This window comes from Lutjanus erythropterus, chromosome 18, assembly GCF_056507025.1.
Source record: "Lutjanus erythropterus isolate fLutEry1 chromosome 18, fLutEry1.hap2, whole genome shotgun sequence".
NCBI lineage: Eukaryota > Metazoa > Chordata > Actinopteri > Lutjaniformes > Lutjanidae > Lutjanus > Lutjanus erythropterus.
Window position 1 is genome coordinate 8103920 of NC_139334.1, and position 16801 is coordinate 8120720.

The 16801-nt window shown below is 41.5% G+C and overlaps 1 protein-coding gene across 4 annotated transcripts in view; it reads left to right on the forward strand.

The window, feature by feature from the left end:
* The window catches only part of LOC146310561 (AT-rich interactive domain-containing protein 1B-like), a 248035-nt gene that overhangs the window by 196420 nt on the left and 34814 nt on the right, over window positions 1-16801 (forward strand). For 3 of the 4 annotated variants that reach the window (XM_084743144.1, XM_084743145.1, XM_084743147.1), the window contains exons 8-9: window positions 7933-8260; window positions 9964-10158. In XM_084743144.1, the coding sequence (XP_084599270.1) occupies window positions 7933-8260; window positions 9964-10158 (523 nt within the window). The remainder of the gene's footprint in view (window positions 1-7932; window positions 8261-9963; window positions 10159-16801) is intronic. The other variant, XM_084743148.1, reaches the window with a different exon arrangement.

A 16801-nucleotide genomic window follows, 5' to 3' on the forward strand; every position in this document is an offset into this window, starting at 1 on the left:
AAACTGGCTTTATAACATTTAATACATCTCTATGACAAGTCCAAATAGTACCACTTTACTTGAAGTGCAGGAAATTATACTTGACACCATTACACAGGCATTTGACAGTGTAATAAACCTTAATTACATCTTTATGACAAGTCCAAAATGTACCTCTTTATTTGAGGTTGAGGAAAATATTCATGACACTCTTATAATGGTCTTAATACTGCCAAACAACCATAAAAACCAAAGACTAAATAGTTTCTTTGAGCTTGATACTATCACGTTGTCATGGGGAGGTCATGTAAAACAACTTTGCATTAAAAATGACATAATTGACCAAATGAAAGTTAATAACAACAGTCATAAAGGTTGATAAAGACTCCCTCATGTTCATGACATGCATCATGGCATAGTTATGATAGTGTAATGCCTTATGTCTTATGCACATCCCTTCAAATAAGGAGCTACCTGTTGCAGCACCTATACTTAAGTTTAGCAAATGTAATTCCTGGGTAAGATGGAACGACATGAGTATCAGGGTGTCTTGTTCTTGTCAACACACTACATTTCTTTCTTGCCCACCTCCACAACTGAAACTGTCCTCCTCTAACCACTGCCACATCCAAAAAAAAAGTAAAAGAGAAAAATGCTGTTATTCATTTCTTTTATTTGTGTTCAGCCACATGTGGACATGGACAGTCTGCCCTGCTCCTGTCCTTGGCAGCTCAAGCATGCAGCCATGTAATCTGCATTCCACTCCTTATTGATGGAGTTCACAGATCCGGAGGGCGCGCTGGTGCACCATCATACCATACTCCACCGTCGCCGGGAGAATGACTGCCTCGGCTGTTAGCATTGGACGGTCCAGTCTGCTGAGGAAGCAGTAGACAGTAATCTGCTCGGTCACACTCCAGCTCTCCTGCGGGACTGCAGGGATTAAACCCGGCGCAGGATATAGCGTCCGCCGAATGCGTGACCGTGCTGGGAATTTCCATGTAATTGTGAACGAAGCACCATGAGCTCTCCTTCTCCTTCTCCTCCCCTCCATCGTGCTATAAATACCACCAAGACTCCCCAAAGGCACTGAGTGCCCGAGAAGCAGGCAGGAAACCAAGACTCAGCCACAAGGACGCGAGAAGGGACAAATAAGAAATGACATCCTCCTTGTCCTCTTTTCCTCTTGTCCCTCCTTGATTGGTTGCCTGAGTAGTATGAGTAGCATGCAAATTAGGTGAAGTAGATGACACACTTATGTGCATATATGCTACACTATACACATTGCTAACACTGCAAATTTCTTTCTCCAGGCCTGTTTGTGCAAGTGGAATTTCTGAGCACTTGGAGCCTGTTTTTTCCCGGTATTAACATGCGTCTTGGGTGATCCGATCACAAGTGGACAGCTCTAAGTGCATATGTTCACACTTGGCATTGCAAATTGTCTCAAGTGTCCGCTTGTGATCTGATCTCACTTCACTGCCCTGTATGCAGACACATAGCTACATCAATCTGTTTGCAAAGGTCAAATGCTTTGTTGTAAATTTAATTCTAATCTAACAGGCCTGAATAATTAAAAAAAATGTTGTAGACAACATTTCATAAAGTTTGTAAAGTTTCTCCTAAGTCAACAACTCACAAAATTGAGCGTTTTGTTTGTTTTAAGGAAGTCTCGGGACTTTCCACGCAGCCGACAAAGAAATACTCTATATTTGTTTACTGTTTACTGTAAAATTTGACAGTTCAGTTCAGACATTAGATGAAAACCGTGTGTGACACAGAGTTGCCACTGATACAGCAATGCTGCAACATGCTGACACAAGTGTTTTACAAGGAAAGAAACAGCTTTATGTATTGAATTTATTGCTGAATTTACAAGAAGGCACAAAGAATTAAGAATTTGCCCGAGCTGTTTCACTTCCCTCTATTCTATATGCAAATAAACATGTATATAATTTCAATTTGCAAAGGCCAAATGCATTGCTGTTTTTAACTGGTGGCCTAGTAGTAATACTCAACACACTAGGACAAACAGATGCATTGTTTTCTACATAAAGAAAGAAACTTTAATGTATAATATTTGCATAATTTCTAAGAAAGTCCAACTAATTAAGAATTTGTTGTTTACAGTGTTTAACAAAGTTTATTAAGTTGCTTCTTACTCTCACACCACGTCTCCATGCATCCTCAATTCAAGTTGAGTGCATTAATGCCTCTACTTAATGCCTGTACTACGTGTAAACAGCCTTTTAGAATCGATATTTTAAAGTAGAAGTTTGCACAAAAAAGCCACCAGCTGCTCCCAACTCACAATACCTGTACAGTATGAAGCCACTGTGATGGCTAAGAAAGGGCACACAAATTTGTATTTACTTCCTCATGAATGTTACCTGAAAGATCAAAGTTTAGAGGGACATTAAGAAACTGATCTTAACTATTCTGACTCGTCCTGCAGAAACTTGATTGAGCCATTTCTAACTATTTCTATACCAGTTGTCATTTCTCATAAGATAATTTGGCCATATTGTCAATGACTCTAAATGATGTCTTAAAAAAAACAATATAATACCAGAGAGTCTTTGTTTTTTTTTAATTTGTGTTTATTGGTCTTCGGATAAGTAAGTTCTACAGAGTTTTACAAATGGAGCAAAAGGGACAAAAAATGAATAAATTACTGTAAAAGGATAAAGAATGAAAAAAAAACAGACAAGAGCATAACCGAGGAAGACGGGGGATCAGTATCCTCAAGAACTCAAGATTTACGGATGTGGTCTATGCAAAAAAAAATTATAATTATCATGACAATGACTTTAGGTCTGAAAGTTGCTTGTATATGCAGAGTCACAAAGCATAAACCTGAGCATCTCTCGTTTCAAGTGCTGTATGACATCTCTTAACCATAAAATAATACTATAGAGTCTGCCAATTTATGTTTTGTGTGTTTGAAGGTTGGAGAAGTAGAATTTGTCAGTTGCTGTTTGCAAACACACTGGAAAGATGGTTAGTTGTTGAGTCTAATTGCCAGGACATCAAAAACAGATGTTTTACGTTGGTAAAGTGTCCTGAGCACAACAAAATAATTATAAAATACGAAGCTACAGGCAGAGGGCGTGGTCTCTGTGGATGCAGGCGCCACCACACACTTCTGGTGGGTCGTGGGTGATGATAAGAGGGATTATTTCTGTATGAGTCAGTGTCATTGTCTTATGGAAAAATCCTGCATAATTTGCCTTTAAAGGCAAAATCGCAACCAGCTGAAAACTTCTCACCTCAATCTCCCATTCCAAGCATGTACGTGAATCTACAGTGATCGTGAAAATTGCAATACACATGATAGGCCATATCTAGAGTCAGTATTTGGTTTGTCCATTCTGGGCTACTGTAAAACCTGGTGGTGCAACATAATGGTCTCCGTGGAGGAGGACCTGTACCTCTGTAGATATTAACAGCTCATTCTAAGGTAACAAAAACATTATTATTATCATAGTCAGATTATTGTACACTAATGAAAACACACTTATAAATATTATGGTCCATTTCTACCGTATTCTGCCAATAAATCCCCCCAAATCTTACACATTTAGCCTTTAATTGTAATCTAAACATGATACATGTATTCTGTAATCATCTGTATTTTGTCCCTTGCCTCCACAATGATCTAGCTTCCTCAACTAATGTAATCTGAGTGGCACCTCCAAAGCCTTAGAAAGCTGAATGACTCTTATGAAAATACCTAGAATTTCAGGGTTGAGCTCTCACTCATAAAAAGTGGGTTAGTGCACTATCTGTCCTTGAAGAAGCGCTCTGGCGCAGCACCAATCCTTCAGGAAGTGAATCATTCTTGTCAGGACGGCGCAACACTCTCACAGGAAAGCTTAGTGTTAACCCAGTCCCACAGCTACTCCGTCTTTCCTTTGTCAGCCGAGGCAAACATAGCCCACAACTAGAACATTTTGAATGGTAGTGCATCAAGACATTCTCTTGATGCTGCGTGTCCACTTAATGACACAAACCTCCCCATTTAGATTTGGCTTTACCATCTCACCCCCCTCAGTAAAATCGAATACAGTCTCATGGAAACTTCCAGACACTCACTCCCACTTTTGGGGCTTTTGGCCCGTCCGCCAAAATGGAAAAAAAAAAAAAAGAAAATGCAGATTGTCCAAATGGGACTGTGTGATATAAACAACTCCCCGGGAGGTGTGCTGGAGCCTCAGTCTGTCACAGGGGCCAAAAACCACAGAGTGTCCGCCCAGGCTATTGAGAATGTATGGCAGGCAGCCATGACATGGGGCTCAACAGCTGTCCAAAGAGGGCTGAGAGAGGTCGCTGACTGCGGCCTTGTTCATCTGCAGCAAACCGTCCACCCGAGCCGAGGGGAAGGAAGCTGCAGGGCACCGTTCCCAGGATTTTCCACAGCATCGTAGGCAGTCGCTTATGAGTGAAAGAAACATGGAAATGTGTCTTTTTCAGTGGTTGCAAGGTCTCCGAAGCATTATATATACACACACACACACTCACATACACACATGTACAGCATACATATCCTCCTGTGTTCGTTAGCAGACATCCTTTCTTCCTGAACGCTTCCCTATTATAGCCCCAAAACCCTTGACAGGTGTCAGCTGTACTCAGCTCACCGACTCACCAAAGCCTCTCCAGAAATAATCCGCTTCTTCTTCTTTTCCCATCTCCCACAGTAGATTTCATCACAATTTCTGGACAAATTCAACCGGAGCTGCTGACTTTTATGGGAACGACTTTTATTTTGATTCAATATAAATCCTATCTCGGGGGTTGAGGGGGGGGGGGGGGAGTTTTTTTTCCCCCCTACCTTTCTATCTGTCTGTCTGTCTTCCTCTCTTTCCGCCCCCACCCTCTGCTTTCCCTCTGTTGGACTTGCAGGCTTATGTCATGTGGAAAGTGTCTTCACTGAAGCAGCTCGAGGACACTGAGAAGCCATTTCCATTTTCGGAGATGTTTTTTTCCCCCCGTGTGGAATATTGTCATTCAACTTTCCCTCGTTTGAGCGTGCGGAAAAGCCTTCAGGTTTTAAAGGGACTTGATCCCCTTTTCCAGACATATTCTCAGCGGATTAAGCAGTGAGGCCCAACTAAAGCACCCTTAATCAAATCAAAATAAATAGCCCCCTTCACAATGGAGGATGCCACATTTTCCATTTCTATTTTGCAGGGGATTTGTCCCAGGGAGGGAACATCACAGTGGAAAAGGCCCAGTGCCTGCAGAGGGAATACAATGTCATGTGCTCTGTGTGTGTGTGTGGGAGTGTACAGTCATAGAAATCATGAAGGGTTCTTCAGCTTGTCCCCACAGGAGAAGCCTTTTTGGTTTCTGTTAGAACCTTTTATACACAGTTCCATCAAGAACCCAACATAAGAGCCATCAGCAATGGTTCCACCCAGAACCCTCTCTGGAGGTTCTTCCCAGAAACTTTCCACCTTCCAAGGGTGCCAACAAGAACCCACCCAGGCGGCTCTTCTGAGAACCTTTTTAGTTTATTTTCCATGGCTTTTATCAAGAACACGCCCAGGGGGTTCTACAGCGAACCTTTTTATATTCTAAGGGTTTTAGCTAGAACACACTGGGGGTTTTATGGAGAACCCCTTTATATTCCACAGGTTTAATTTAGAATCCACCCAGGGAGTTCTAACAAGAACCTTTTTATATCATGGCATGAAAAACCCTTGGCAAATCCTTCATGAAAGAATTCTTCAAAGGTTTTGAGAATCTTTGAAAAACTCTTCTAAAACTTCCTATAATAATGGTTCTTTGGATGAAAATGGTTCTTAATGGAACCCTTAGTCTTTCGAAAAACACTTGACAAGCCCTTTCTTCAAAAAAGGGTTCTTCAAAAGCAAATGGTTCTAGGTGGAACCTCAGCCCTGCAAGAGGAACCCTTTTGGAGCCCTTATTTCTAGGTGTGTACTGCTCTTACACGTACAGTAGGTGTGTTTCAGTGTGCCTGGATGTATGTACATGTTGTCTTAGACAGCATGGCGATTCTCTGTCAGCTCTTATTGCAGCTGGTGTTGGAGTCAAGCGAAGCTTTTAGAGCCAAAATGGAGGGGTTTAAGTGTGCCTTAGGAAAGCTTCTGGCATTGCGGCCATGTGGCACTCCAGGGCAGCAACAAAGCATTTACTGCAGATTAGAGCGCCTCTCGAGTGTTTCACAAAGTCAGCCTTAAGCTTGGCAATTGTTCCTCAGGCCATCCGGCAACCTGCAGCTGTGAAAAATGTCACCACGCCACACCCTGTGTAGTTTTCCCGACCACCACTGGAGGTTATAGAGGTTGTGAATCAGAAATTTTACACTTCATATTCCCCGTTCCTCGTCTGTCACAGGATTATTCTCTTGATGGATGAAATAGTTGTATGTGTCACTGTTGCAGGTGTAAGGGTATCAGCTGACAAGCACTTGATAAACACTCCATTTCTCTCAAATGAAATGATTCATAGCACCCATCTGCGACTACTGTATTTCAGAGCAGCCATTTTGTGTCATTCGTGTAAGCAATCTATCAAATTCAAGTGGGAAGTTAAATGTCTTTAGTGACAACAAACCATGTTTTACCTTTTTAATGGCATTGACTACGTTTACATGCACACTCATTTTCCATCATTATTCAGAACATGACAATATTCTGAATTTGATACAGGTCATGTAAACCGCATGTTCTATTTGGATATTTTGAATTAGGCCTTATTCTGAATGCAGCATTTTTTATTCAGACATGTGGGATACGCCGCTATCATTCAGGTTTTAGCAGCATTCTGACGTGTACAACACGTACAGGGCAGTTGGAATAATGTGTCTCATTTGGGATTTTTACATCAGTTTGCACCACAAAGCTTCTTGCCTGTTTATGGTCAGTTGTGTTCACTGTAAACAAACCAACTGGCCAACAGCTTTAGGTGAGGGCCGAGGTGGAGACACATGCACAAAAGAAAAGCCAATATTTCTGGTCACAAGGAGAAACGCACATATTGTTAAATATACTGAAAATTTGAATATCAACAGGTTCTGCATATGTGAAAATATCACAACGCCAACCTTTTCAAGAAGATGGTGGAACAAATGAACGAGGGAGGCTGTGTTCACACAGCAGAACAAGTCTGCTGGTGGTGGAAAACTAAAAAAAAAGGCTCAAGCAACTGCACAGCTACATGTAAATGGAAATACTAGTGGTATGATAGTGGAATACTCCACTAATATTTACTTTTAAATACTATACTCTTTTAATATCTTATTCATTTTTCCAGAGAAAAATAGACAGAACACTGAGGCAGAGAGAAACAGTGGTCATCCATTTATACAACCATGACCAGAAATATACTGAGACAGATGTTTAAATGAAAATAAAAGTCTTTTAGGTGTCACATGGGTCTCCTCAGTACTGTGATATATTCAAGGAAGGGGTGCCATGTCTGCTTAAACCTTTCCCCGACATCTCATATTGGATTTTCTCTGTATACAGAGTGCTAGAGATCTCTGAGCCAGGTTTCAGAACAGTGGGCTATCTCTTTGTTCCAGACCTTAAGAATGATTTTCTCTGTGATTACCGTCCCATACTGGATCGGCAAATTTTTACAATAACTTAGAGCTTGCAGCTGTCAGGCAGTATTGCCATTTTGGGGCAGAGAGATCATGTCCAGAACATCGGAGTAGCAATGTACCAAAAAACACCTGACCAGACGTGGTGTGGAGCTACAGAATCAGAACATATGAGACAGGATTCTGTGTTTAATACAAAGAGGTCTTAAGGATGGATAGACTGAATGTCACTAAACACAGAATATTCGTCTTCAGTAGTCATGTAAACAGCTCAAGAATATTGTGTTTTTCAAAAAATTAACAAATATTTTGTGCATGTAAATGTAGTGAATATCTCTGTAATTATTGTAGGCTCATTCACATGTGCTGTGTTCTTCCAGGTAACTACCCTCGGCCCTCCAGCTACGGTGGGACCGGCAGTACCAGCTACAGCGGCCCCGGCCCCGGCATGAGCAACAGTCTGGGAATGAACGCTAGCAGCCCCATGCACGGCCAGGGGCCTGGCCAGCCCATACCTGCAGGACGCAGCCACGGCCCAGGCAGCCAGAACAGAGTGTACCCGCCCATGGCTCCCAGCTCCCCCAGCATGCCCCAGCCAGCTGGGCCTGGAATGGGCCCTCCTTCTTTGGGTAGCTCTAACCGCAAGGCCCAGGAGGCAGCAGCAGCAGCAGCTGCCATGCCGGGGTCTGCCAACTCGACACACAACAGGTAAGAGCACAGCGAGGAGTCAGAGGCTCTGATACCTTCAGGGAATCTCGTGAGATTGTGATATCCTGTTTGAGATTAACACGTTCTTCTGTTTTTCTTTGTGTGGCTTCTTACATACATTTGTGTATATACAGTGCATGTGTGAATATGTGTGTGCATGATCATATTAAAGGGATAGTTCATAATTTTTCAAGTGAGGTTGTATGAGGTGTTTCATAGTCAGTTTGTTACCTACAGCGGACAGTGATCAACACACACCCCAGTTTGGAGAATTGTGTTACTGTGAGACTTAGATGTTTTGATAGGATAGTTTAGATTCACTGAAGTCACAGAATACGATAAACAAATAAACAGTGTCGTACAGTGTAGGAAGCCAGGTAATGCACCTCTGTGGACGGGATCAACAGAATGTAAAAAAATCCATATCAGTTTAAGTGTAAGCTATATTTGGAATATTTTCACCGCTTACTTTACTGTGAAACTGATATTATATAAGCCAAATACCACTCTCTCCAAAGCAACCAAACTCCACAGGCAAAAACAACGATTTTACCTTGCAGAACACTGGAGTTGGTGGTCTACAGCTGCCTCAATCTGTTGGTTTGTTGGTGTTATTCTGTAACTTGTATTTTAAAAGGTCAGTTCATATTAACTAAATTCACTATCGATTAGTACCTCATACAGCCCCACTTCAAATAATCCTATCTATCTATCTAACTATCCCTTTAATTCATTGCAGCTGCACTTATGCCACAATGATTCTAAAAGTAATTTCAACAAAAGAAAGAAGAACGGTGTAAAAATACATTACAGCACTACTCTAATATAAATGTCCCAAACTCTTTTGTGGAACTGAGACTATTTTACTTCACCCAGAAATAGCGGTATGCTAAAATTAGGGTCCAGCGAGCATCTTGATCTTACATCACGCTCTCTGCAGGGTCGTCTGCGGGGACGTGTGCTGAAAAGCACCACAGAGGGTTTCTGTGCCAGAGTTTGTCCTTTTTTTTTTTTTCCAAGAGTCTTTTCAGACGTGCAGGCAAGAGTTGGTTCTCAGGGGTTCCACGCCTCTATGAGCCATTTGTGGAACTATCCCTATTTTCCCACATCTCATAAAGTGCCTGACATTTTGATAGCTGGCACTATACACTGAGTGCCATTTGTTGCAGAAAAGGAGATACTGGCTCGTGAGAAGACTGTATAGGTTGAATACAGTACTGTCAAAATATAAAAGAAGAAAAAGCAAACCACAGGTTTAACTGTGAAAGCACCAGAGACGGAGGTGACACCGAGCACCTTAACACAAATACAAAGCACTTTGATGCTATAACGGTATATGAGTTAAGGGATATTATTCCTCCATCAGGGTTGGTGCTTTGAATATACGAGTGTTTGTAGTGTTGGAGACCAGGGTTGTTGCGGGATTGTGTGGGCAGTAAACTTTTGCTGAACCCTGCCGGGGGAACTTGTGAAAACATGGCTGTCTGCTGAGAGGAAGGGTGGATTTCTTCACTTCCTCCAATTGGTGCGGGTTTTGCCTAACAATGCATCATGGGAGCAGTCTCGCCAGCATTGTGCAGGAGGCTGAAGTGGCAGATTAACATTTGTCTATATTCATTCCCATTCCTGATTATGCATGAGTCAGACTGAAGTCTGTGAGCCAGTGATGATATTTCAGATCAAGTTTCTCTTTTTGTTGGGAGTCTGTTGACGCCGATCTGCAGGCGGCCTCCGTACGCGAGGTCCCCGGCCCAGATGCAGCCGCCCCAACCCACCTCCACCGACTGGCCAACACCCCACCATGCTTTTACCCGTCCACCACCTTCACCTCCACCTCCACCTCTACCCAGACCTCATCATCCACCTGTCCTGTCACCCTCACATTCACCGCACTATAGGTAGGTTCACCACCCTCATAACCTGTGTGTCTTCCTTAAAACATATGCTGTGTGTAGAGGGTATGCACAATGTCACTGCAGTTAAACGCACTGAGGGGTAAATACAGGGTTTGTACCAGTGTTGGAAGTCCTTAAAAACACAGGAATTCTAATGTCGTGTTTTGATTTTGGATAAAGTCCTTGAAACTTTCATAATGAAGCTGACTGAATAGTTTTTAGATACAGAAAATAAGTCAGATATTGGCTCAGTTAGGTTGTATGTGATGCCAAATCGATTTACATACAGGTGACACATTCTGAAACGTGATATTTTTTTTTCCTTTAATTTGTCACCCAGACATAACCACAAACATCAGTGCTGCACGCGAACGTGTCTCCTCAGTAACGTCATAAAATAAAAATATTTGTACAAACCTATCCATAGATTTTAGTGTCCTTGTCACATTAATTTTGCCAACAAATACCACCTCGAAGTCACATTATGCTTTGTACATTTCCCGGGTATCAAAATCAGGTATGTGTTACTACACAGTGTAGAGATGTATAGCATTAGATTTTAGTGATTTCTGGGTCTGGATAAGCAATGAAAAAGGAAAGAGATATTTGTGTTTCTATAGATTATTGCCCATATTCTGTGTTATTTTCCCATATGGCATTTGGAGCAGACAGCCAGCACAGCCAAAATGTTTCTCACTGCATTCATTTCCACAGAAAAAGTGAATAAACAACAACTTTTTTCAATTCATTTTCCATTCTTCTTTATAAAAGAGACTAAAAATTATTTTATTTTATATATTTTATTATATTATTTATTCATATATAGGTGGCACCGGTAAGTTTACTTCCTCTTTCAGCAGACATGTTTGACAGGAGAACATTGTCCAACTCTCTCCGCACGAGCGTGAACTGAACAGCTACAGAGTTTTCCGAGGACTGGCTTGAAAGCCTGTTTTTCTAAGAATTGCAAATGGAAAAAGAAAGCTGGCTGCAAACTTTGCGTAGTCTGGAAATTGGAGTCTGGAAAAGTATGGACTTTTGAAATAGCAAAGAGGTACCATGTATCGATGTCAGGAAACGCGATTCCTAACACTGTTTGTTTAAGTTATGAGGATCACTGTCAATTCCAACTGCCTTTAATTTTAATATTATAACAAAATATATACACATAAGAAATATGTTTAAAAAGTGCCTTATTCTCCAACATATAACAGCAGTATATAAATATAAAAACATATACTGATATATATGGAAAAGTAGATGAATAAAAAGAAAATAAAACAAGAAGTCTAAGAATCATGCACAAAAATGTGGATTATGCTACGTTTGCCACTCAGTCCAACTGAGGGGGCGTGTCCTGGTGGAAGAGTGACATCAGTGCATACCCTCTGTGTGTGAATGTGTTTGTGTGTCAAATGACTAAAGTGAAAGTGATCATGATGATGTTTCTCACAGGCTCCCTCTGAGATCAAAACAAGACGAGTCATCATTGTTATCATTATAATTGCCATCATCACCTTCATCATCATCACTGTAGTCATCGTTATTATCATCGGCATGTCTTAGTCATTCTAGTGAGCACATACAGTATGACGCATGGACACACACACACACACACACAGTTTCACGTTGTTATTTGCACTGTGTTGGCATTTTATTTTGGAGGGGAAGATGTGGTGTGGCTGACAGTATGTGTGATTAATTGCCTGCATCAGAGGGGCCCAGTGCTGCACACACACACACACACACACACACACATGCACACTCAGAGCAATGCAAATGCTGGCCGAGCCATTAAGAGATGGCTGTGCTGTCAATAAGAAGTGGCATGACATGATCCCCGCTGCTGGGACCAATCAGACGGCCTGTCAGTCTCTCCTCACATTCAGTGAGACAGCAGAGAGGTGTCGCTCACCGTGGTGCTGTTTGTTTGTCTGTAAGTGCGTCTGTGTCTTCACCTGTTTCTCCATCTTTACAGAGATACATGTCGACTCACTATCGTCTGTGAAAGCATCCCTGAGTTCCTCGTCCCTGCTGGCATGAAGCAGTCATTAACGTGTTGCTGTTTTTTCACTGCATTGAAGCAAGAAGTCCAGAACAATGATGGCTTTTTCTTTTGATTTTCTGTTGGAAATCTGTTTCCTTTCAAATTGCTACTGTGTTTATTCCAAACAAAGCATAATTTCCACTGCACCAAAGGAAAAAATGAACAGAAACTGGATGTTTAGAACAACAAAAGACTTGTATAAACTAGCTGGTGTAAAAAAAAAAAAAATCTGCCAACTAGGTGAGACTATTTGTTTTCAAAGCACATCAGTGTTCTCAAATTTGAATCATTTGTCATTTTTCTGCCTTTTTTTTATTGATGATAACAAGTTTTTGCTACAAATAGGAATTAGTCCTCTGGCAGAAAGTTTCTTTGACTGATTTAAAACAAATACAGAGCCTAAATGTTTTGTTACAATACATGTTAACTTCCAAATTGCTACTGTGTTTATTCCAAACAAAGCATAATAATTTCCACTGCACCAAAGGAAAAAATTATTAGACACTGGATGTTTAGAACAACAAAAGATTTGCATAAAGTGGCTGGTGTAAAAATCTGCCAACTAGGTGAGACTATTTGTTTTCAAAGCACTTCAGTGTTAACAAATTTAAATCCTTTGTCATTTTACCCCTCCTTTACTTCAAAATGTTGGGGTTTTTTTAAAAAAAAATTGATAATAACAAGTTTTTACAACAAATAGGAATTAGTCTTCTGGCAGAAAGTTTCTTTGACTGATTTAAAACAAATACAGAGTCAAATGTTTTGTTACGATAATTGCTAACTCTTAACAAATTGCTACTGTGTTTATTCCAAACAAAGAATCATTTCCACTGCATTGAAGAAAAACCCCAACAGACGCTGGAGGTTTCTAACAACTTACGTAAACTAGCTGGCATAATAAAAATCTGCCAACTAGGTGAGACTATTTATTTTCATATGTTCATATTTTCACCTTCTTCTTTTTTTCTGTTTTTAATGGGCTATTCTGCCAAATCAGTTCAATTTGTATGTTTCTGCACTGTTTTTTTTTAATAACTTTAACTATGAATAACTATTTAAGATGCCTAATAGTCAATCTCAGGCCATTTTATTTATATTATGCAAGATTTATAAATGGCAAATGGTGCATTTTTCATAACAGGATTGAGTTTGTTGCATAGCATTAGCAAATTCATGAAATGTAGCCACATGACATCAGTACTAATAGCATGAGAACACTTAGCAATTTCAAGTGGTTCACCAGAACTATTTTAAAACTGACATAACAGCAGCTAAGAAATATGTACAATATGATCAAAAGACAGAACAGTGAGGGAGGAAACTTACTTTTGGTCTTCCCGAGTCTAATGATGCTACTTCTTGTTGACTGCGTGACATGCGTAATGTCCCAAATTTTTAGAGGAGGGGGATGTGTCAGGGTAATAGGACTGACTAAAAACCTGGGGCAAAAACAGATTTCTGAAGTATCTGAATCATATTATTTCAAGGAAATGTTAAGCACTAAACAATGGGGATGGGCTAAAATCTTATATGTTCAGTGTTGTTGGTAGTTTTTATTATGGTTTTACATGATGTATCTTCAAATTTCAATTGAAATGTCCTGAGCACAGAAGAGTCACTGATTTGAAGTTTTTACTACAAATAGGAATTAGTCTTCTGGCAGAAAGATTTCTTTTTTTTATATAGATTTTAAACAAAGAAACCGCGTAAATGTTTTGCTACAATGGACGTTTTTGCAGAATACTGCAGTTTCTGTGCTGCCTGTCTCACCCTCGGTGTTGTTCTTGTCTGGCATCACTCATTTCTACCTCTTTCATCCCTCCCCGTCTGCTTCTGTTCTCTCTCCTCCCACCTGTTTCGCTCTTTTTACCAACTCTCCCAACTGTATCGCCCTCTCCGTTTCTGTGCAGCTCTGTTATCCTACCCAGACTGTTTTATCTCCCTCAGTCTTTCTTCCTCCCAATTTGCTTTTTGTTCTCCGCCGTCTCCAGCACAGCCTTGTTATGTTTTTCTTCCTCAGATCCCACTTTAGAACATCTGAGAGAGATCAGGAGAAAATTGGCCTCCGAAAAACCTGCAGTTAAAGGCTCCAGTACCCCGTTTGCTCTCCAGATCTCAGCGCAACATTCTGAAACATCCAGACCTAGTTCGTCTCTGTCTGAGAAACAAGTTGTTAGTCGTAGCACATGTCTACTCACGCTCTTTGATGCATCAACCCAGAGTGAGCTGCCACCGCCGCCCGCTCCCGACCTTCCAAATCAGGGGCTAGTTAGCCGTGATGTCATTGGCTGGTCTCTTCTTCGTCTTCCCCTCGTTTCCTTGAACACATCCCTGCAATACATCTCCGCTAATTATCCCTCTACATTTTCACCTCTCACCCCCCTTCTCCATCCTCCCCTGACTCACACACACACACACACACACACACACACACACCCTTACACACTACTAGACACACTCCAGCTTCATTACGCTGAGTGAAAAGAATGCCAAATGAACAGAGGAGGGCCACTTCTGGTATCCCATGGCTGCAGGCAAGGGTCATGATTAAATCTTCATAAAGTGTGGCCGGCGTGAGTGTTTTTTTCCCTCGAGCCCTCTCAGAGTTTTTTTCTTATCCACCACACCGGCCAACTGGAATCAGAAACAAATGTCCCGCTTCTATCGGTTAATCAGTTTGATTGGTGTTTGAGAGGAAACGGTGTCGGCCTAGAGAGTTTTGGAAACATAAAAAAGAATCTTGCTGCTCTACTAAATGTTGAAATATGGCAAAGGCACAAAAGTCTTACTAACCCTAATTTTTGTAATCTAGGAATCACAACATAGAAGTTCTGTCGCAAGGGACAGGGTTGGCCAGAAAATGTACTCTGTGGCCACCAAATATTCCATAAGTGGCCCCCTTTGACCTCCAAGTTGTATTTCCATACTGCAAGTCTTCGTCAGCACGCTACAGTCCAACAAACATCCAGATCATCCAGGAGTCTGTGTACTTTTAGTTCAACTGTCTATGAAAACAGCGAACAGCGCTACTCGTCAACAGCTGGACAGATAGCCCAGAAAGGAAATACCAAACACTGGCTCTAGATACGGCCTTTCGTGTTTTACAAGTTTCACAGCCACTGTAGATTCTCCTACACATTTGGCAGGCGAATGTGTTAAAAATGCTGTTTTGATGGTGGCACTAATTCCTACGTACTGGTCCTTTAATGCAGAAACGTTACATATTATAGCTTTAATGCAACGTGCTTTGAAAAAGTAAAATGAACAGGTCATTTGTTCACACAGTGCCACCGAGTTTCAGAAATAGATGGTGGTCAATCTTGAAATCATGTTATTTTTCTGTAAAATAGCATCAGTTTCAGGAGAAGTTGACTTTTTGGGTGTACCAGGCTGCCAGTTGTCAGTATGATGAATTGCTGTGTAAAAAGTCTGACATGTTATGTTCAAATAACACGGACGATGTCAAGCCTGTCAGTGTGGAGGAGGTACAAGTTTGTTAAGAGGAAAGGTGCTGTACAAAATTTTTTAGGGGCTGTGGATTGATGTTGGGGATTTCTTTTTTTTTTTTTCTTTTTTTTTTTTGGAAAAGAGAAGAGAACAGAAAGTATTAAAAGGTATAAGCTTTTCTTGGCAGCAGCTTCTGAGGACAGAATTGGCTTTTCAAATGACTTTCCAGCGCTGCCGGCGACACTCTACAAAAAGTTCCTGGAGCTATAGGAACGGGCTCTGTCGAAAAAATAAGCATTTAGCAGAAGAAGAGCAAAAGCTCGGGAAAAAAAGAGCCGTAAATCAAAGGGAAATTGAAGGGAGAAAAATGTTGGAAGAGGGAAGAAGAGAGGAGAGGAGAGTGCTCCCAGGCAAATCCTCGCCAAATAATTCATTTCTGACCTCCTTAGTAAGTAAATTTGCTAAATAAATAAGAGCAGCGCTTGAATGTCAAGAACGGGGGATGCTGCCTGTGGCGCTTTGTCGCTCGCAGTCTTGGCAGTGCTGCGGAGCGCTCTGCTTTCATTAGATGGGCAAAATAAATGGCTTCTCCTCCATCCATCCTGAGCTGTTTGATGTTTAGGAAAGAGGGGAGGGAGAAGGGAAGAGTAGCTTTTCTCTGGATTTAATATGTTAAAAGCTGTCCTTTTATTTTTTTTTGTGGGGGGTTTATTCTGGCCTCCCCTCTGTGAGTGTGTGTGTGTGTGTGTGTGTGTGTGTGTGTGTGTGTGTGTGTGTGTGTGTGTGTGTGTGTGTGTGTGTGTGTGTGTGAGTGTGGGGCGAGTTGAGTCAGGAGTTTGGAGGAGCTATGAGCCCAAGCTGCCCTGAGAACAGATTGGGTCCATATATAATTCATGGCCTCCAGCCGATCCACTCCATCCTTCCATCCAGCATCAGCCTCTCTCTGGCTCCTTTTTCTCCCACTTTCTTCTACACACACTCTCACACACATACACAAAGCAGAGAGGGATCGATAGGGAGGGACGCTCAGCCATCACACACACTTCTGCAGTCCCAGCGCTTCTGCTGTCTCGTCCAGTTAGCAGCGCTGGGAGGCATCAGCGCGGCCTGTCACCACGAATGAAGGACAAAGGCGCTGCCACTTGTAGAGAG